Source organism: Theropithecus gelada, chromosome 1, assembly GCF_003255815.1.
Source record: "Theropithecus gelada isolate Dixy chromosome 1, Tgel_1.0, whole genome shotgun sequence".
NCBI classification, from domain to species: Eukaryota; Metazoa; Chordata; class Mammalia; order Primates; family Cercopithecidae; genus Theropithecus; species Theropithecus gelada.
The window spans coordinates 30822211-30843660 of NC_037668.1; the positions used below are offsets into that span (position 1 = coordinate 30822211).

At 59.5% G+C, this 21450-nt stretch overlaps 1 protein-coding gene across 1 annotated transcript in view; it reads right to left on the bottom strand.

The window, feature by feature from the left end:
- LOC112622172 (cilia- and flagella-associated protein 74-like) overlaps positions 1 to 21450 on the bottom strand; it is a 76337-nt gene that overhangs the window by 40319 nt on the left and 14568 nt on the right. The window contains exons 3-13 of the mRNA XM_025381465.1: positions 21264 to 21348; positions 20937 to 21080; positions 19383 to 19481; positions 18013 to 18117; positions 8975 to 9148; positions 7906 to 8016; positions 6742 to 6844; positions 5748 to 5905; positions 4070 to 4271; positions 1566 to 1721; positions 106 to 279 (exon numbers count right to left, since the gene is read on the bottom strand). Of these exons, the coding sequence (XP_025237250.1) occupies positions 106 to 279; positions 1566 to 1721; positions 4070 to 4271; positions 5748 to 5905; positions 6742 to 6844; positions 7906 to 8016; positions 8975 to 9148; positions 18013 to 18117; positions 19383 to 19481; positions 20937 to 21080; positions 21264 to 21348 (1511 nt within the window). The remainder of the gene's footprint in view (positions 1 to 105; positions 280 to 1565; positions 1722 to 4069; positions 4272 to 5747; positions 5906 to 6741; positions 6845 to 7905; positions 8017 to 8974; positions 9149 to 18012; positions 18118 to 19382; positions 19482 to 20936; positions 21081 to 21263; positions 21349 to 21450) is intronic.

Consider the following 21450-nt stretch of genomic DNA (forward strand, 5'->3'; position numbering starts at 1 on the left):
GTCCCGTTCTGCCGCCTGTCCCCTGCCGTCCCGTGCTGCCGCCTGTCCCCTGCCGTCCCGTTCTGCTGCCTGTCCCCTGCTCCTTCTGGCCCAGCTCGGGCTCACCTTGAAGTGCAGGAGCTCTGGTTTGCTGTTGAAGGGGCGACCTTGGAACTCACGCCCCAGCACCACCTGCTTGTGGACCACCCTGCTCCGCAGTCTCTCCACTGTGCGCGCCAGGATGTCCTTGTCCATCTTCGTCCCGCCCACAGGCTTTCGGTCCACGTCCTCCTTGGGCACCTGGGGGTCACAGAGACAGAGGCTGGGGCTGCTAGCGGCTCCATCCGGGCGGCACTGGTGGCAGCTCAGAGGCGAGGGTAGTGGTTAGCGGAGCACGGACAGCCCAGCCCCACCAGCCTCCACCAGCCCCGGGAAGAGCCCCACGGCCCGGGAGTTGCTCTGAGTTGCTCAGAAAAGGCCCCGATGGACCGACTGACTTTCTGCTCCGTTGACAAGGCGGGGAGCCCTCACTTCCGAAAAAGGGAAACCAGGAAACAAAGAAAAGCAGACAGCTCCGGATTCAGGTGGATTTCTGGGAAAGATGTGGAGGGGAACTTTCCACATTGCTAAATCAGGACAAGAGGAAGGTTTTGAAAGGTTCTGCAGGAAGCAGTTTCTCGAGCGGGCAGTGTCAGCACACAGTGGGCTTTCTCAAGATGAAAAGCCGCTTCCCTGGCCAACACCAGCAACCGGGAAGATCAGAACTGAAGAGTCCTGAACTGTCCCTTTGGAAGCTGCGTGGACTCTGCCTGGGTCCTGGCTCTGGGCTGCCCCTGCTGGTGCCGGTGCCCGTGCCCGGCAGCCGGGCGGCCTCCTCCCTGGCTTCCTGGGGGGGTGCCACCTGGGACCCTCCTCTTGTCCAGAGGCAGCCTTCTCCCTTGGGGTTCCCCAGTGTGCGGGTGGTGGCTCCGCCTGGCCTGTCTTGTTCACCACCCTGGTCAGCCCGGCATCCTCAGAAACAGCAGAACCAGGTGGCCTTTGCCCTGACAGTAGAGGTGGCCAACGCTTACAGAAACCGGGCGGCAGGCGTTGCCCTCCCACGTGGGACAGGACCACAGCCTGAGCCACGCTGCTGCGGAGACCGTGTCTTGCTGCACCTGCTCTTTCAGAGGCGGAGGAACCCCGGCGCCAGATGGGGTGCGTTTCTTACAAAAGGCCGTCAATGGAAGTTTGCACGCTTCTTCCAGAAAGACGCTTCTCCAACAGTACGTGGAGTAGCTCAGAGTCATTCCCTCAGCCTTTCAGCCTCGGAGCCCCGCCGCCCCACCCCGTTACACCACGGTGACGGAGCTGTCTGTCGTCGAGCACGTGTGGTGCCCTCCAGGCTCCGCGAAGAAGGAAAGGCATGAGTGTGGAAAGGGAGGCGGGGGGCGTCGACGAGCAGGAGGGGGTGACAGGAGATGGCAGGCACAGCCAGGAGAGGCCTCAGAGCAGCCGGTGTGGGCGGGGCAGGTGTGGGAGGTGGGGAGCCGGCGACAGAGGGCCGGGATCCATCTGCAGGCGTCTAAAGGAGCAGGAGCTGGTACCTGGTATGGCTTGTAGTCTTCGTTCCAAAGCCCAGAGATCTCGGGCTCAGCTAACGTCTCCTCCTCTGAGCTGGCCCCGGGGTCCCCCTGGATGAGCTCACTGGAGATGACGTCCACCAACCGAGAGGGCCCGGGGCCTGCAGCAGCCTCGTAGTCCTGCAGTCGGGGAGAGGAACGTCATGAAGACACGCTCATGGCAGAGAACAGGGGAGAGAAACTCGGCCCAGCTCCCGCTGGTACGGCCCGCTGCCTGCCCCTGTTCTTCTGCCTCGTGTACTCTGCATGGAGATAGCGGTGCACACGGTTTTGTAACTTTTTCTACTTGAAATATAAGTATTTTAATACATTATTAAATATTTTTCTACAATGCTCAGAAGAGTCTGCAAAAAACGTCCTTTGATAGGAAAATGTTCTAATTCATGGACTGGAATCCCTGGCGCTGGTCCTCAGGCACTCATCTGTTCTCTGTTTTTTTTTTTTTTTTTGAGATGCAGTCTTGCACTGTCACCTGGGCTGGAGTGCAGTGGCGTGATCTCAGTTCACTGCAACTTCCATCTCCTGGGTTCACATGATTCTCCCGCCTCAGCCTCCCAAGTAGCTGGGATTGCAGGCGCCCGCCACCATACCTGGCTAATGTTTTGTATTTTTAGTAGAGACAGGGTTTCACTATGTTGGCCAGGCTGGTCTCGAACTCTTGATCTCATGATCCACTCACCCTAGCCTCCCAAAGTGCTGGGATTACAGGTGTGAGCCACCGCACCTTGCCTGGTTCTCCTTTCTGGGGATATAAGCCATGCCCGGGAAAAGCCCCAGGCTGACCCCGGGGGGATGGCCGTGGTGGTTTCCTCAGAATGCGTCTGGGGACTGGGCCTTGCCCATCTGCTCTGGTGCTGTCCCAGGCCTGCCGGAGAAGGGAGCACTCAGCCGGGTTGACAGGGTTCCTCTTCCTGGGGACCGTCTTTTTTTTTGGTTTTTTTTTTTTTTTTTTTGAGACGGAGTCTCGCTCTCTCCCCCTGGCTGGAGTGCAGTGGCGCGATCTCGGCTCACTGCAAGCTCCGCCTCCCGGGTTCCTGCCATTCTCCTGCCTTAGCCTCCCAAGTAGCTGGGACTACAGGCACCCGCCACCGCGCCCGGCTAATTTTTTGTATTTTTAGTAGAGGCGGGGTTTCACCGTGGTCTTGATCTCCTGACCTTGTGATCCGCCCACCTCAGCCTCCCAAAGTGCTGGGATTACAGGCGTGAGCCACTGCGCCCAGCCCGCTGGGGACCGTCTTATGGAGCGACGGACAGGAAGTCTGGACGGGGCAGCGCACTGCTGTCTGCTGTGACCCGCACAGTGATACAGGTGGTGCCACAGAAAATCACGGGAGCAGCTCACGGGGGGGGAGGGGGGGGCTGGGGGCAGGGGAGGCTTCTCTGGAGCAAGGAGGGCAGCAGAGCACTCCCGGCAGAGGCATTGGCAGGTGCCAAGGCCCCGGCGTGAGACGGGCAGTGAGGGGTGGATGGGGCAGAGGCTTGGCCCGAGCACTGGGAGCTGGGGAGCAGGAAAGGACCTTCTCTGGTGCCCTGAGGGGCACCACAGAGACCCTGTAGAGGCCAAAGCTGAGGCGGCCCAAGGCTTGCTCTTTCCCAGCACGGCACCTGTTGGAGCAATGACCTTGACCTTCAGGTTTTGGGGTACACAAGGGCAGAGACTGCAGCACTGTGCCAGACTCAGGAGAGGACCATCGTCCCTACCCCACACCTTTAGGGAAAAGTAAACTAGAAATACATTCCCCCAACTGAAGCCAGTTGCCTGCAGCAGCAGAGGACACCAAGCAGGCCCTGGATGTGAGTGAGTGAGTGAGTGAGTGAGTGAGTGAGTGAATGAGTGAATGTGTGAGTGAATGAATGAGCGAATGAGAGAGTGAATGAATGAATGAGTGAATGAGTGAATCAGTGAGTGAATGAGTGAATGAATGAGCGAGTGAATGAATGAGTAAAGGATAAGTGAATGAATGAGTGAATGAATGACTGAATGAATAAGTGAATGAATGATGAGTGAATGAATGAATGAATGAATAAAAGATGAGTGAGTGAATGAATGATTGAGTGAATGAATGAGTGACAGGAAAGCTGTCCCCTGGGTGCTATCAGGAGGGCTTTGTAGCAGGGTGATCCCAGGCATGTGGTCTGAACGGCTGTGCACATCTCCCTGGCAAGGCGGCTGACCCAGCTCTCTACAGGGCCAGGCAAGGTGGTCCCAGCCTGGTGGGCAGCAACACTGCTGGGGTGAGGCCAGGAGCACACTGGACCCTTGCTGGGGATGCTGTGGCCATGGGCCTCTCTCATGTGGTGGGTCTGTGGTGGGTCTTGTCCCCTTGCCCCTGAGCTGAGTGGCGGCCACTCAGTGGGCTCAGCAACCCCCTGCAGGTGGCCGTGGTGCTGAGGTCCTCAGAGGATGTCTCACCACACCTGAGCCTGAGGCCCCACCTGCCCTCCACAGGTGTGTGGCGTTTGCTCACCAGTGTGTACGTGTTGGTTGGGGCTGTGGTCTTCTCCTCGCAATAGTCGGAGATATAGTTCCAGGTCTTGTCCCTCAGGGTCGGCCGGTGAGTGGCCTTGGTCGGGGGATGCTGTTTCTTTCTTTTTTCCTCCTCAGCCTCCTCTTTTAGAATCCGACTGACGATCTCCTGCTTTCTGAGCTTCTGCTCCTCCTCGAAGGCCCTGCGTGGAGTCGCTTCTCAGACAAGTGTGAGAGGTCCCCTGCCTCCACCATGCCCCAGGAGAGACGGTGCCTGGCAGCCCCTCCCTAGCGCCCTCCTGGGGGCTCCATCCTGCCCAGCAGGGCTCTTGGGGTGGGAACTTCCTGGTCCTGGGGCTAAACACAAGCTCCAGTGGGGAGCAGATGGGCAGAGGCCAAGCCGGAGATTCTAGGCTTAAACCCCAGGCCTGCCCAGCCCTGCCCAACCCATCCCTGCCAAGCCCAGTCCTGCCCAGTCCTGCCCAGCCCTGCCCAGCCCAGCCCTGTCCAGCCCAGCCCTGCCCAGCCCAGCCTAGCCCTGCCCAGCCCTGCCCAGCCCAGCCCAGCCCAGCCTTGCCAAGCCCTGCTCTGCCCAGCACTGCCCAGCCCTGCCCTGCCCAGCCCTGCCTTGCAGAGCCCTGCCCTGCCCAGCTCAGCCCAGCCCTGCCCGGCCCAGCCCTGCCCAGCCCAGCCTGGCCCACCCTAGCCCATCCCTGCCAAGCTTAGTCCTGCCCAGCCCTGCCCAGCCCAGCCTTGCCCAGCTTAGCCCTGCCCTGCCCAGCCCAGCCCATCCCTTCCAAGCCCAGTCCTGTCCAGCCCTGCCAATCCCAGCCCTGCAAGCCCAGCCCTGCCTAGCCTTGCCCAGCCTGGCCCTGCCCACTTAGCAGCCCAGTCCCCCAGCAGCCTTGGCCGCCCCGAGGCTTCTTCCCAGCCCTTGTTTCTAGGCTGGCGTGGGGCTGCCACTGAGGGTAGCCCCAGGGCTGAAGATGTTCATCCACTCACTGCAGCTGCACCTCCCCGGTGCCTCCTACATGCCAGGCCTGCGCCAGGCTAAGGGATGTGTAGGCGTCGCTGCCAGGACCCCCCCACAAGGTGGGCAGGCTGATGGGTGGTGGAGAACTCTGATCGTGACTCGGGGATGGGGAGGACGCACTCAGGGCTCTGTGGCACCCAGAGGAGGATGCCTTGCCCAGCGAGAGGGCCAGGAGCCCCCACCCAGGCACATCCTCAGCAGTGACTGGCCAGGGCCGTGGACGGGGGGACTGGGATGGGGAGAAAGGGCCAGGCTCCCGGGATGAGGCAGCTTCGGGCAAAACCCAGGACAGGCTCCCTGGAGACTCCCGGGTGGGCCAGGAAAGAGCCTGCCAGTCCCTCCTCCTAAGTCAGAACAGGAGACGGAGGCTCTCGAGAGGGGCTGGGGTTTCAGGGTCTCAGAGGGGAGAAGGGGCCGAGGGTTGGGCATGGACTGGAGTAGGGGCAGGGCTGGGCAGGCTGAGTCAGGCCCAGGCAGGGCAAGGGTGGTGGCCTGGAACCCCAGTTCCCGTGCCCCACAGCCGCCTGAGTGGGGGCCCTGGGAGAGAGAGCAGCTTTGCTTAATGTAAAGCCGAGCCCCCTTGGCTCTCCCTGCACCCACTGACTGGGCAGGTGCCTCCCAGTGGCACCTCTGCCACCACCCTCACCTCTTCTGGGCCTCCAGCTCCTGGCGCCGGCGCTGGTGGACAAGGTGCCTGAACGCATCCCCGCCCTGGGCCAGAATCGCCTTCTTCTCAGCCTGGACCCTCTGCTCCGCCAGCTCTGCCTTGGCATGGCCCCATGCTTGGAACTTCCGCAGTGTGTCCTTGGAAATAGAGAGCACTGAGGTGACAATGTCAGCACACGTGGGAACACACACATGTCCACACCTGCACACATGTGCACACATCTATGCTCATACATGCAAACCTGCACACACGTGCTCACACAGGCACACTTGGACACATGTGCACACATGCTCACACACGCACACACGGTCACACATGCACACACACGGTCACACATGCACACACACGGTCACACATGCACACATGTGCACACACATACGCTCATACATGCAAACCTACACACACATGCACACACATGCTCACACATGCACACCTAGACACATGCACACACACATGCAAACCTGCACACACACATGCTCACACACTGGGCCTTAAACCAACATTGACATCTGCAGAGCCCGCGGGAGACAGCTGGCAAATTGTCCACACAACCCAAGCGTGGGGCTGGGGCTGCCCCTGTACGTCACCTGCCTGCCTCTGCCCCTCACCTCTGAGCCTTTGCAGATTCTGTTCCCACCCTTCCCACCATTTTCTCAGCCTGAACCCCCAGCCTTGGGCCCAGGGCATGGCCTCGAGGCGCCCGGGCCCGCCACGTGTCTCCTCCAACAAGACCAGGCCCCATGGGAGCGGGCTGGGCTGCCTGCTCCTGCCTGACCCCAGTGCCTGGCCCTGACCCACATAGAACCCGTGGGCAAATCTGTGGCACAGGCTTGGGAAGCCTCCAGGGGCCACCAAGTGTGTGGGTCAACCCTGGACACCCGAGGACACAGGCCTGGCACCCAAGGAGCAGGGGCCCAGGGACGGACCCTGGCAAGGGCTGAGGGAGAGGCTGGGTGGGGCTGCGGGGGCCTACCCGGTTCGCGGAGATGCTGCCCTTCAGCGCCACCACCGCGTCCATGCGTCGCCTCATGTGCTCCTGGCACTTCATCTCCTCCTTCTTCTCTTGCTCTCGGATTCTGAGGAAGGACATTTAAACATTTTTGAGGCTCTGTCATCCAGGCTGGCGAGCAGTGGTGCGATCACAGCTCTCAGGCCCAGGTGATCCTCCTGCCTCAGCCTCAGCCTCCCGAAGCGCTGGAATCACAGGCGTGCGCCACCACAAACGGCCACACTTTTAACCGAGGAAGTGACACAGCGATGCCGTGTGGGGTGTAATTAAAGGAACCTCAGTGCTGTCATTTCCACCAGGAACATGATTAACGGGGACAACACAAGAGGCGGGATGGGCAAAAGGTGCTGGCGTAGAAGCCAGGCCACGAGGACACGGCAGGAACATGCCCTGGAGGGCCAGGCCACGAGGACATGGTGGGAACACGCCCCGGAGGGCCAGGCCACGAGGACACGGCGGGAACACGCCCTGGAGGGCCAGGCCATGAGGACATGGCGGGAACATGCCCTGGAGGGCCAGGTCATGAGGACACGGCGGGAACGTACCCCGGAGGGCCAGGCCATGACGACATGGCGGGAACATGCCACGGAGGGCCAGGCCACGAGAACACGGCAGGAACACGCCCCGGGGGGCCAGGCCACGAGAACACAGCAGGAACGTGCCCAGCGCGTCTCACGGGCCTCTTCTGAAAAGAAACAGCACCTCACACTAAAAATACATGTTTATTGGTTTTTGATGGTAAGGTGGTGATTCAATAATAAAACCAGGAGGCTGGGTGCGGTGGCTCACACCTGTAATCCCAGCACTTTGGGAGGCTGAGGCGGGCAGATCACCTGAGGTCGGGAGTTCGAGACCAGCCTGGTCAACATGGTAAAACCCTGTCTCTACTAAAAATACAAAAATTAGCTGGGCGTGGTGGCGCATGCCTGTAGTCCCAGCTACTCAGGAGGCTAAGGCAGGAGAATCACTTGAACCTGGGAGGCAGAGCAGTGAGCCAAGATCACGCCACTGCACTCCAGCAAGCTTCCATCTTAAGTAAATAAATAATAAAATCAGGGAATGTCAAGACAAAAGCAAGTGACGTGTATTCTTGGGTTTCTCCCTAAGGACATCGAAGGGAGGCCCTACCTTCCCAGGGAGGCCTTCAGGAACCGCACGGCGACCTTGTGGTTCTTCCGGGCATCCTCCAGCAGCTTCTGGTGCCTGAGCCCGAGCTCCTTCTGGGCGTGCAGCGACTTCCTGTGGGGACGCGGGGCCATCAGAGGGCATCACACGTCCCACCTGCCCCCAAGCCCTGCACAGCTGGAGCTCGTGTCCCAGAGACACCGTGGGCTCTTTCGCTCAGCTCTGCCCTGCACAGCCTCCCTTGGGGAGGAGCGAGGGTCCCTGGAGAGCTGGTGCCGTGGGCCACACAGATGTCACACTCTCCACGCCACTGCGGCTCCAGTGCCAGGGAACCACCAAAGGCAAGATTCGATCCCAGCCGGGCAGGGGTCTGGGAAGAGGATGGCGCAGGCACAGCAGTGCTGTGGGGAGGAAGGAGGCAGGCGCTGGGGACCTCGTGTCTGCAGCCCAGGGCCTGGATTCCACAGGGGTTTGTGGCCTGGGCAGCTGAAGGGAGGGAACGAGATGGGGGAGGGGATGGAGGCCCGAAGGGGGTCACGAGGAGAGAGGCTCATGGCAGGTTGGGACAGCTGGCCTGATGGCCTGTGAAGCACTTGGGGACTGGCCTAGGAGGTGGCTGGGCCCTGGCTGAGCAGGAGACTCATGACAGGGGACATGTGGGGAACAGGCCTGAGCACTCCATGGCTGCGGGGGGTGGGGGCCGTGGGAGGGGTGCAAAGGAGCAGCCAGGGGCAGGGACGGAGCCCAGAGAATGGCCTGGCTGGGAAGACGATGGGGCTGCCGGAGGGAAAGGGGAGAGGCAGTCTCGCTGGAGTGCGGCTTTAGTAGCCGGCTTTAGTGGCGGTATCGTGGCTGTGGCATCTCGGGAGGGCTGGGGCTCTGGGCAGGTGCAGGGGGGCGCCTGACACTTGGGAAGGACTCAAGGGTCCAGCAGAGGAGCAAGCTGGGAGGAGGCAGGGAGGGTGGAGGTGGAGCTGGACAGATGCGGAGGGTGAGGAGACCCCTGGGGAGAGGGCGGACGGACTGACAGGAGCTGCTGGGACGGGCACGGGTGGGCCTGGGTGCCGCTTACCGGATTCTCAGCAGCCGGTTCCGCTCCATCTTCCCCAGGGCCTCCTGCTCCCTGCACAGCTGCCGGGCTGCTCGCACCTGGAGCCGCCGCCCCGCAGCCTCTGCCTCCTCACGGTCAGCTGTCCGGAAGGCCTCGAGTCGCCCCTCCTGGATCTCAATGTGCCACATGGCGTTCCTTCAAACAGGAGGCAAAGCAGCTGGAGACAGGCCCCACGGTCATCCTGGGGGGCGTTTCCCGGCATCCTGAGGGGGGTTTCCCGGCATCCTGGGGGGGGTTTCCTGACAAATCCTCCAGGCGGACGTCGAACACTCCCTTCTCTAGGGGCCATCTCCACTCTGAGTTGCCCAGACACTGAGGCCCGCCCTGCCTGCCTCCAACCTCAGGAAAATCACTAGGGGTTCAATCCAACCCAGCTAGAGCCTGGCCTGCACTCCCGCGTGCCACCCGCCGGCCTGAGGCCGTGTCCGTTGGCTGCGGTGGGCCTGGGGTGGGCCCTGCCCAGCCTGAGGGAGGCCTTTGGGAAGGGACAGCTGTGACTCTTTGGCTGGGCTGGCAGATCCCTGGTGTGAACTGACCAGCACCCAAGACCACCCCTCAGTCTTCAAATGTGCCTGGGGCGGGGCTGTGGAGCAGGCTCAGCCAGCCCTGCTGGGTCCACATGTCCTGGATGACAGGGACCTGCTGTCCCCTGGTCTTGGGCGAATTTGTCCTCGACTGTGATATGGCATCTATGGTGGCCCCAGATGACACGGTGCCCCTTGGTTCTTGGCACAACTCAGGGAAATTTCCGGTGAATCTTCAGTTGGAGGAGTGTGTGTGCTGTGGGGGCTCAGGCCGGGAAAGTTCCTTCTGAGGATGTGGACAGTGTCCTTCTAACAGCGGCCAGGTGAGAGCATGCAGCCGCTGGGGAGGCGGCCTGGCCAGAGACGCCTGGTGGAGGGATGCAAGGAGCCGCTCCTGGACACGTGTGAACGGTGCCACCCGGAGATGCGGCTCAGGCTGGGGCCGGCCACGCGAGGATCGGAACCCTGGACAACGTCAGACACAGGAGTTTAGCCGGCATCCTCCCTGCATTTCTGATATTCCACGCGACGTGTGCTGCAGTTTTTTCCTAGACACCCTTGATCATGCTAATTTCCACTTCCTCTTTCATTAAAAGCTTTTCCTGTGGGGCGGAGTCCAGTCTCTCTCCCCACTGCAACGCCCGGGGCAGGGGTTCCACCGCCGTGGCCCTCTGTGAATAAAGTCTGCTTTACATCTTTTTGAAAAAAATCATGAATATATGTTGAATTGAGATACTCAATGGTTTTCTCTTTTAACGTGTTAATGTCAAGAATTTCTAATGTTGAACCTTTTTTGGGGCTCCTAGGATCTAAACTCCAACTTGGCAAGGGAGGTGTGTGTGCGTGTCTCACACATGGCTGGATTTCAATGTTTAATGTTTTATTTAGGGTTTTCTGATTTACCGCCTGAGATTGGGTTCTACTTTCCCTCTCTCGTATGCCCTCTTGGTGTCAACATCGCGGTTGTGTCACTGCATTTTAGGAGCTGGGCATACCATGTTATCTGTTGGGGTAATTTTAAACATTTGGCTCCTTTCCAGGGATCATGGGTCACCGGATCTCCGGCTGGCGTCCTGCCACGCGGTGCGTTCGTCGCTTCCCGACTCAGGGGGACTCTGCGGAGCTTCCACGTGTGGGGTTATTTCTATTCCTCCCTCGCATGACTCATGAAATTCTTTACTCTGAGGATTCATGCTCCCACCAGCTCTGGAAATGATGTTCTGCTGGATGTCGCGTCCCCTGCCCGGTGGTCAGTGCTCCAGCGGCCACGGGAGCTAACAGCTTGCGGGGTCTCTTAGGTAAGAGGCAAGACGTTGTCTCAGACGTGGTCGTCGCCCATTCCCGCTGCTGCAGGAAAACACCCATGACTGGGTCTTCGCAAACCACAGAAATTCATTCCTCCCAGTTCTGGAGGCCGGGAAGTCCATAGTCAAGGTGCCAGCAGCCTTGACGTCCTATGAAAGCCTGTTCCTTGAAGGCGGTGCCCGTCTGTGTCCTCACGTGGCTGAGGGACAGAAGGGCTCCCTCAAGCCCTTTTTATTTTTATTTTTTTTGAGACGGAGTCTCGCTCTGTCGCCCAGGCTGGAGTGCAGTGGTCAGATCTCAGCTCACTGCAAGCTCCGCCTCCCGGGTTTACGCCATTCTCCTGCCTCAGCCTCCCGAGTAGCTGGGACTACAGGCGCCCACCACCTCGCCTGGCTAGTTTTTTTGTATTTTTTTTAGTAGAGACGGGGTTTCACTGTGTTAGCCAGGATGGTCTCGATCTCCTGACCTTGTGATCTGCCCGCCTCGGCCTCCCAAAATGCTGGGATTACAGGCTTGAGCCACCACGCCCAGCCCTCAAGCCCTTTTATGAGGCACTAATCGTCTCCACGAGGGCAGAGTCCCCATGGCTGAATCTCCCAGAGACCTCACCTCTTCCTGCCGTCACCTCCATTCGGTTTGGACGGATTTGGTTTGGACGTGTGTCCCCCACAGGTCTTGTGTGTCCCCCACAAGTCTCGTGTTGAACTGGACCCCCTGGTGTTGGAGGTGGGCCTGGTGGGAGGTGTTGGGGTCGTGGGGCGGCTCCCTCATGAAGGGGTGGGCCATCTCCTTGGTGACGAGCGAGTTCATGGAAGATCTGGTTATTTGCAAGTGTGTGGCACCTCCACCCTCTTGCTTCCCCTCCCACCGTGGGAGACACGGTTCCTTCACACTCCACCGTGACTGGAGGCTTCCTGAGGCTTCCCCAGAAGCAGATGCCATCACGTTCCCTGTACGGCCCGCAGAACCCTGACCAATCAAACCTCTTTTCTTCTTATTTTTATTTCTTTCTTTTAAGATGAGTATCACTTTGTCCACCAGGCTGCAGTGCGGTGGTGTGATCTCAGCTCACTGCAACCTTCACCTCGTGGGTTCAAGCGACTCTCCTGCCTCAGCCTCCTGAGTAGCTGGTGCCCTCCACCATGCCTGGCTAGTTTTTGTATTTTTAGTACAGACGGGGCTTCACCATGTTGGTCAGGCTGGTCTCAAACTCCTGATCTCAGGTGATCCGCCCACCTCAGCCTCCCAAAGTGCTGGGATTACAGGTGTGAGCCACTGCGTCTGGCCCAAACCTCTTTTTTTTTTTTTGAGACGGACTCTAGCTCTGTCGCCCAGGCTGGAGTGCAGTGTGCGATCTCGGCTCACTGCAAGCTCTGCCTCCCGCATTTGCGCCATTCTCCTGCCTCAGCCTCCTGAGTAGCTGGGACTACAGGCTCCCGCCACCACGCCCGGCTAATTTTTGGTATTTTTTTAGTAGAGACGGGGTTTCACCGTGTTAGCCAGGATGATCTCGATCTCCTGACCTCGTGATCCGCCCGCCTCGGCCTCCCAAAGTGCTGGGATTACAGGTGTGAACCACCGCGCCTGTCCACCTCTTTTCTTTATATGACCCAGTATCAGGCATTTCTTTACAGTGACACAAAGACTGACGAACACTAGGGTTGAGTTCCAGCACACCAATTTCAGGGGCACTGGCCTTCAGAGCAGAGCAGAGGCTGATTGGGAATGACTGGGATTTTGAGAATGGGAGTGCGGACATTTGAGGGTATCTGCACACATCTGAGCGAGCGCCCCAAACCGCCAAGCCCCTCTGCATATCCGTCCACACGGAGGCAGCTTTCCCCTCCCTCGAAGGCAGGCTCTGCTGCCTGGGGGCCCCATAACACCTCCCTGAGGGGCTGCCAGATCTCCTCATGACCCCCTTGCCATCCCCTGTGGCCCAGATGCTCCCAGGGGCAGGAACAAAGTCTGACCTGAGAGGAGAAGGATCCCAGAGGGGAAGAAAGCAGCCAATCTCCACAGCAGGACCTGGGAGAAGGCGCGTGGGAATGAATTCCAACCCTGCCAGGCCACAGAGGGAAGAGCCTGTCCGAGGCCGGCCTGGGCGTCTGATGTGGACGTGCCACCAGCCTACCCCGCCCACCACAGGCAGCTCCCATCACACACTCAGCGGGTTGAGGAAACCTGGACCCAAGAGAGACCTGCACTGTGGAAAGCTAGATGCCAGAAAGTCATGCAGAAGAAGGACTCCCAATGTTTGGAGAGACAGCCTGTTGGAAGGTTTGTTGTTGCTGTTGTTGAGATGGGGTCTCGCTCTGTCGCCCAGGCCGGAGTGCAGTGGCGCAGTCTCAGCTCACTGCAGCCTTGACCTCCTGAGCTTAATCAATCCTCCCACCTCAGCCTCTTGAGTAGCTGGGATTACAGGTGCACGCCACCACGCCCAGCTAAGTTTGGCATCTTTTGTAGAGATGGGGTTTCACCATGTTCCCAGGCTGATCTCAAACTCCTGGGCTCAAGTGATCTGCCCACCTTGGCCTCCCAAAGTGTTGGGATTACAGGCGTGAGCCGCTGCATCCAGCTATTGGCAAGTGTGATGGCGAGTGTTGACGGTGAGTGTGACCACATATAGAACACATGCTCTTCGTTGCGGCTCAGTGAGGAGAGTCCTGTGCCCTTTGAAAGCACCGAGGTGCACTCTGCAATGTGCGGGGGCCCGGGCAGGGATGCTGCCTTTGAGGGGCTCCCTGTTGCCCTGGGGTGCTGCTGGGCCTGGGAGGGAGTCGTGCTGGCTCCTGGGTGGGCAGCAGGGCAGTGTGTCTCAGCGTGGATGGGTGGAAGCGGTTTTGGGCAGTGGTTAATTGATTTTGGGGTCCCTAGGGCTGAAGTAGATGGGGACCCCACTCAGGTCCCAGTTTATCTGAAGATTCAGTGTGGTCAGCCGCGGAGGTAATGATGAAGGTTGGAGGCTGGAGAGGTGGGACCCGGCTGGTTTTGAAGATGGAGGAGGAACGCAGGCAGCTTTGGAGCTGGAAAAGGCGAGGACACAGATTCTCCCCGGAGGCTTCTGTGGGGAACCAGCCCTGCCTACACCTTGACTTTAGCCCAGTGGGACCCGTGTCGGGCCAATGACCTCTAGAACTGCAAGCTCATAAATCTGCGTCCTGCTGAGCTGTTACGTTTGTGGATTTGTCACTGCAGTGATGCGACGTGCGTGCAGTCAGAGAAGCCTCAGAGCAGGCCAGGCCGCAGCACCAGGGCCCCGCTGTGGGTCCCACGTGGCCGAGCGGGGGACACACAAAGCCTCCTCTTCGTGCTGAGCTGGGCGTGGGAAAGTGTCACGTGACGAGGCTGCGCAGAACACACGTGTGATAACTCACGGCCTGCCTCCCACCAAAGCAGCCTCCACCAGGCAGGGCTCTGCTGCCTCATTCATGGGAGAGGCCCAAAGGCTTTGGACGGTGTCTGGCATGCAGTGGGCGCCCTCTTACCATGTGGGGAGGACGGACGAATGAGAGAGTGTATCTAAGCCACCAGCACAGATTCAGGCACCTCGCAGTAGCCCCCCAGGCACAGGGATGGGACACGCACAGGCCCAGCACAGGCGCTAAGGACCGGGAGGTGGTGTGAGCAGGCAGGGTCGTCTCTAGGGCTTCCTTTGGCGGTTCCTGGGACCTGCTGGCCAGAAAGTGCCCATGAGGCTAGTCCAACAGACGCTTCTGCCAGCCAGTGGCCCCCTCGCATGCAGAGCTGCTGGACCTGGTCGAGCTGCGTGTGAGACACATGCGTGTGGCATCCCGTCTCCAAGATGACTCCAGGGACCCCTGGCTGTTCACGCCTGAAGCCCCTCCACAGGGTCTTGGGCTGGTCTGAACACCTCGAGCCCAATCCCCCGCCCAGACCACGACCCTCAGGAACCGAGACCCTCAGGAACCGAGACCCTCCGGAACTGAGACCCTCCGGAACCGAGACCCTCAGGCACCGAGACCCTCACGCACCGAGACCCTCAGGCACCGAGACCCTCACGCACTGAGACCCTCAGGAACCGAGACCCTCAGGCACCGAGACCCTCAGGAACCGAGACTCTCACGCCCGCTGCCTTAGGTGGCTAAGGGCTAGGGTGGCTTGTTCTGTGGCTGTGGATGACGCGCATGGTGTGGCAGCAGGGACGTGTGCTGGGGAAATTCAGGAGCTGTTCCCAGAACGCGGTTTGGGTCCCGAAGCAGCGGCCAGCCTCGTGCCCGCCACCTGTCCCAGAGCCACAACGGAGGACTCCCGGGGCCGACACTGGAAGCGGGGGCCGTGCTCTCCAAGCTGCCCCTCGCACACACCCGTGGCCCACAGAGCGACAGACATGAACGCAGGATGCGGAAGGATGCCACTGCCAGATGCGAGGCGGCTGCAGCACGCAGACAAATCCTGATGGGCCAGATCAGACCTGCCAGGGACACAGCACCCCCAGCCTACACGGCGAGCAAACACGGAGGGGGAACGCTCTCCTAACAGTGGAAAGCCAACTAATAGGAAGGGATGGTGGAACTGGAAAGTCACCCCTTAGAAGCCATCACAGCAGGAATTAATTCTGGCAAGAAACACGGAGGATGCCGTGCTCGTGTGAAAAGGGACATGGAGCAGGATTTCCCAGCCTCGAAGCTTCTCCCCACAAGCTACACATCAGTTTCCAAGGGAACGGCGTTGCTGCGCTGAAGAAGCGGGCGGCCCCACGGCGGGTCTGGCAGCCATTACGTGTCCCACGAGAGGACACCCAGGGGACTGGTCATCACCCCCAGAGGCATCAAGCACAGTCACAGTGTGGGACAGCCCCTGGTCTGCGATCCTCAGAACTGCAAGGTCCACCTGTCACAGAAGTACTGAGGCTCCCCCTGACTGGGGCGGGGCGAGGGGTCACCCTGGACACAACGCCCACATGGGCTCTGGGGACGGCTCCGGGCACAGCTCCGGGCACAGGGCCGCAGGGCACAGGGGGTCTTGCTGCCATTTTGCAGCTCTTCTGTAAGTTTGGAATTGTTTCAAAATAAAACTTTATTTATTTATTTATTTATTTATTTTCTGAGACAGAGTCTCACTCTGTGGCCCAGGCTGGAGTGAGTGGCGCAATCTCGGCTCACTGCAAGCTCCGCCTCCCGGTTCATGCCATTCTCCTGCCTCAGCCTCCCTAGAGAGGTAGCTGGGACTACCTGCGCCCGCCACCATGCCCGGTTAATTTTTTGTATTTTCAGTAGAGACGGGGTTTCACTGTGTTAGCCAGGACGGTTTCGATCTCCTGACCTTGTGATCTGCCTGCCTTGGCCTCCCAAAGTGCCGGGATGACAAGAGTGAGCCACCGCGCCCGGTCCTTTTTTTTTTTTAAGACAGAGTCTTGCTCACTCTGTTGCCCAGGCTAGAGTGTGATGGCGCAATCTTGGCTCACTGCAACCTCTGCCTCTGGGCTCCAGCGATTCTCCTGCCTCATCCTCCCGAGTAGCTGTGATTACAGGTGCCCACCACCAACCCCAGTTAATTTTTGTATTTTTAGTAGAGACAGGGTTTTGCCATGTTGCCCAGGCTGGTCTTGAACTCCTGACCTCAGGTGATCCACCTGCCTTGGCCTCCCAAAGTGTTGGGATTATAGGCATGAACCACTAACTGTGCCCAGACCAAAAACTTTTTTCTTTCTTTTTTTTAAAGAAGTGGACAATCACAGCAACCTAGTAAAGTGAGGCCTTCTGGGGTTCATTAGCCCTGTGAAGCCCCCCGCCCTGGCACAGGTGCTGCTGAGCAGCGAGAGGGGCACGACAGAGCCATTGTCAAAGGAGAGCCACCACGGACAGTGCTCTCCTCCACGCTCAGCTGCAGCTGGGTTCAGTGTCCTCCCCTGCACCCCTCCTGCTGCCCTCACAGGTGGGGCCACGGCGCAGGGCACTGGACACCAGCTTGGGTCGTGACTATATCACAGGGAGCACGGGTCAGAGACTGGGTCAGAAACTGTATCACAGCAAGTGTGGGTCAGAGACTGGGTCGTGACTACATCACAGCAAGTGTGGGTCAGAGACTGGGTTGTGACTACATCACAGCGAGCACGGGTCAGAGACTGGGTCAGAAACTACATCACAGCGGCCGGGCGCGGTGGCTCAAGCCTGTAATTCCAGCACTTTGGGAGGCCGAGACGGGTGGATCACGAGGCAGGAGATCGAGACCATCCTGGCTAACCCAGTGAAACCCCGTCTCTACTAAAAAATACAAAAAACTAGCCGGGCGCGGTGGCGAGCGCCTGTAGTCCCAGCTACTCGGGAGGCTGAGGCAGGAGAATGGCGTAAACCCGGGAGGCGGAGCTTGCAGTGAGCTGAGATCCGGCCACTGCACTCCAGCCTGGGCGACAGAACGAGACTCCGCCTCAAAAAAATAAAAATAAAAATAAAATAAATAAATAAAAGAAACTACATCACAGCAAGTGTGGGTCAGAGACTGGGTCGTGACTACATCACAGCGAGCACGGGTCAGAGACTGGGTCAAAGCCCAGTGGTGTCTTCACTGGGGTGGGGCCGAGATGTTAGGTCGCACAAGGGCCGGTGGCATGAGCACTCCTGTGGGCGGGGTGGCCTGAGGCCCGCGCTCAGCCCTCTCTGTGCCCCCTGCCCTGCCCAGGCTGGAAAGCTTAGGTCATCCTGGGCACGTGCAGGGTCAGTGCTGTGGACGCCATGGACCTGGCTGCAGCTCCCGGGGCTGGGGGCCACGTGGTTCGGGAGTCCTACTTGAGGCCAGCTCAGTGTCCCTTCAGTCGCTCTGAGCAATTCGTGCACCTTCCCAAACCCCTTCTTGCCAAACTCGCCAGAGGCAACTCGACGCATCCAACCCAGCTCCACAGGAAAGCATTTAGGACGAGGCAGCGTCTCTCTCCTGGGTTCTGAAAACCCAGCTCGCTGTTCTGTGGAAGCGCAAAGCATGAGAAACGAGGAAAGAGGAAAAATAAACTGATATTGAAGTTCCTAGGAACATAAACAAACCCAGAGAAACGGAAAAAGGCGACGTGAAGACTGATCCTTCCAACCACTGCACTGCATTCGCCGAGTCCCCTTTCCACTTCCCGGCAGTTTCCCCGTCAGGTGCAACCCCCCAGATCTTGCTCTCCGCCCCCAGGTGGGAAGGCCCCGCTGCCAGTCCACACTGACTCACTCGCTCTCCCTCAGCACGGCCTCAGTCCTCGACTGCAGGTCTCTCTCATTCTCCAGCTCCACAAACAGGCGTCTGGACACGGCCTGGAGACGGCCCACAGTGGCCCTGCAGTGGCGAAGGCACAGGCCGGGCGTGTGTCAGGCCTCAGTCACCCAGGGGCCACCCAGGTTCACCTGGCACCCCCTGGCCTCCTCTCCCTCAGGAGGGAAATCTTGGTGCTGGGCTACCTAGCTGGTGGAGGTTACCTAGCTGTGGGGCTGGTGGCAGGCTCTCCACATGCCCACTTTCTGCTGGGCAGGCAGTGCTCACATGGCACAGCCCCAGGAGGAGTGAGGGCTTGGGGAGCCTGCCCTGGACCCTCAGTCGCCCCTGCATGAAGCCCCTGGGGGCAGCAGACGTCCAGGCCTCTGGCCTGGGAAGGACCCAGCACATGTGACAAGCCCCAGGCCCTGTCGTTGGGGCGCCCTGAGTCCCCTCCCTCCCTCCTGCTCCCCTCCTGGACATCATCCACACAGTGCACATGCAGCGCCAGCCCAGCCGCACTCCTGGAGACCACTTCCCCGGCAGTGGGCAGTTGCCCACGAGAGCGGCACAGCGTGATGCTGGCCGGAGGTCCCGGCCGTGTGGATGCAAGGGGTGGGCTTTGAGCAGCTGGCCAGGTACAGCAGTCACCCCTAGATCCTGGGTGCCACGGTCCAGGAATGAGGCAGCTCAAAACCCCGCAGAGACCTGGGCAGCCCTGTCTGCTCCTTGACCCTCAGGCCCCCCCAGCCCACAGTGACCAGAAGCCCCTCACCCTCCAGGGCCGGGAGGACCTGCTGGTTCCCTTGCCCCTGGCTGCTGGCCCTCTGCTCCCCACGGCTGCACCAGCACCTCCAGGACAGGCACCTGCTGGGGCCTTTCCAGGGCTGGGCTGACCTCGGCAGGCCCTGCAGGCACCCGGTCCCCGGAGGGTGAGGCGAGGCTGGAGCGGCAGCCGTGGAGCCAGCTCTGGGAGTGCCTGTCGGTGAGTGTTGGCGTTTCCAGCATCCACGGGCCCTCCCACCTGGCACTGTGGGACCCATGTGGGCCTCTCACCTCTCACCCCGCCCTCAGCTGCCCCGCCCTGCTGCCCCAGGCAAGAGTGGCCCGAGGGGCCTTCCCCCAACTGCTGATCCACGCAGTCCTGCCTCCCAGAGATCCAGCCCTGGCGCCCTCCAGGCCCCAGCTTTGCCGACCTCACATGCTTCTGTGTGTGTGTTGTGGCCTCACACTCGGGCTTCTCACTGGCCTGAACGCAGCAGGTGCTTCACGCCCCACTGTGGGTGAACGAATGAGCCTCTGCTCTGACCTCATGCCCAATTCCCTGCCCTCTGTCGAGGGCCACCTACATGTTGCCCGCCTCTCCCTCTGAGGCGATCTCGGCTGCCACAGCCTCCTGCTGCTTGCCGATCAGGTCCCGCCTCTGCCGACAGGCGCGCAGCTCCCCTCTGGAACAGGGAAGCAAGGGTCAGATGATGGTTCCCTGAAACTCCAGCCTCCAAAGTGGCAGTGGGGCCAGGTGAGGCAGAGCCAGACTCCCAGAGCCCCCTCCCCCAGGTCAGCGGTCTCTCTAACACCTTCCAGCCACACAAGCAGGGTCCTGTCATCCATTTTTGGAAAACTCTGCCCAGGGGCAACTGTGTGGCTCCCACCCGAAGGTGACATGCTCTTGGGGCCGAGGACAGTGCAGGAGCGGGAGGGAACCTGAGTCTGCATAAACAAGCATGCTCCTGCCTGTGAAGGGCACATGGTGGGAGGTCTGGGGCCCACGGGAGGGGATGAGCTGGAGCTCCTCCACCATCTTCCAGAGCGTGGGCCAGGCAGGCCCAGATCACCAGCGGGGCATGGACTGGGTCGGAATCCGGTTCACATGGTAGTTCCTGGGGGCGACTCTGGCCTCAGGTACATACAGTGGAGCAAAGCCCAGAGCATGAGCTCTGGAGGTCACTTTTTTTCCCCCCCCGGAGACAGAGCCTTGCTTGTCACCCAGGCTGAGTGCAGTGGCGGGATCTCGGCTTACTGCAACCTCTGCCTCCCAGGTTCAAGTGATACTCTTGTCTCAGCGTCCCAAGTAGCTGGGATTACAGGCATGCGCCACCACGCCCGGCTAATTTTTGTATTTTTAGTAGAGATGGGGTTTCACCATGTTGGCCAGGCTGGTCTCAAACTCCTGACCTCAGGTGATCCACCCGCCTCGGCCTCCCGAAGTGCTGGGATTCCAGGCTGAGCCACCGCGCCGGCCATGAAGGTCACTTGGAAGACATACAGGCGCTGCAGGAGCCGAGGAGGGAAACTGTAGTTTCCCTGGGCGAAGTACCCAGGTTAGGTGCCCAAGTTATGCAGAAGAACATTTATCTTTTAGTTTTTTTATTTTTAGAGACAGGGTCTTGCTCTGTCGCCCAGGCTTGCTGCAGCCTTGACCTCCTGGGCTCAAGCGATCCTCTGGCCTCAGCCTCCCAAGTAACTGGGACCACAGGCGTGTGCCACCACTCTCAGCTGAATACTTTTATTTTTTAGGAGACACTGAAATATTTAGGAGTGAAGTATCACGTCTGTAATTTGCTTTAAAATACTTTAGCAAAAAAACCCGTAGATATAAAATACACACACACACAAACACAGAGAAAGAAGCTACGGTGAAAGGTTGACAGTTGGCAGCTCTGGTTGGCGTCGGGGGCGGCGGGACCACTTGTTACCGCCTTTTCTGTGGGAAGGGGGCTGGGAGCGCTGGGCACCAGCTCCTGAGTGGGGCTTGCAGAACTGCTCCTCCATGGAGACCCTGTGGGACCCTCCCTTGCAGGCCCTCAGGGTGATGACAGGCACAGGACCACCCCTGCTGCACCCGCGTCACGGCCCGGGGCGCGGCAAGAGGCGGAGGTGCAGTGGCCTCAGCCCCAGCTCACCTCATCTTCTCAATGAAAAGCTCCTGCTCCTCACGCATCTTATCCAGGGCGCTCAGGTTCTGTCGCAGGTGAAATGCCTGCATTCTGTCCTCAGCTGTTTTCTTCTTCAATTTATCAGCATCAGTATCTAGTTCTTTCACTGAGCTTAGGATGAAAAGGACACCAGCTACCACCACCCTGGCCGCAGGCTCAGGACTCATTCCTCGGTGTGGCCTGCTGGGGTAGGTACCTGACAGTTCTGCTTCAGGAGGGAGCTGCGGGAGCTACAGCCTGTGGGAGGGAGGAGGCAGCCGCCCTGCTCCCTTCACCCCCTACCCTCTGAGTTACCTGCTGTGTCCTGGGTCCATGTCATCCTCAGCTTCCTGTAGAAGACATCCAATGTCAAACTCCGGATCCTCTAATTCATCTCTTTCTAGAAATCAAGGCAAGAGGTTAAAAAAAAAAAAAAAAGTAGATCAAACATTTGTGTCTGAAGTTTTAGGATAAATCTTGTTCTTTTTTTGGGACAGAGTGT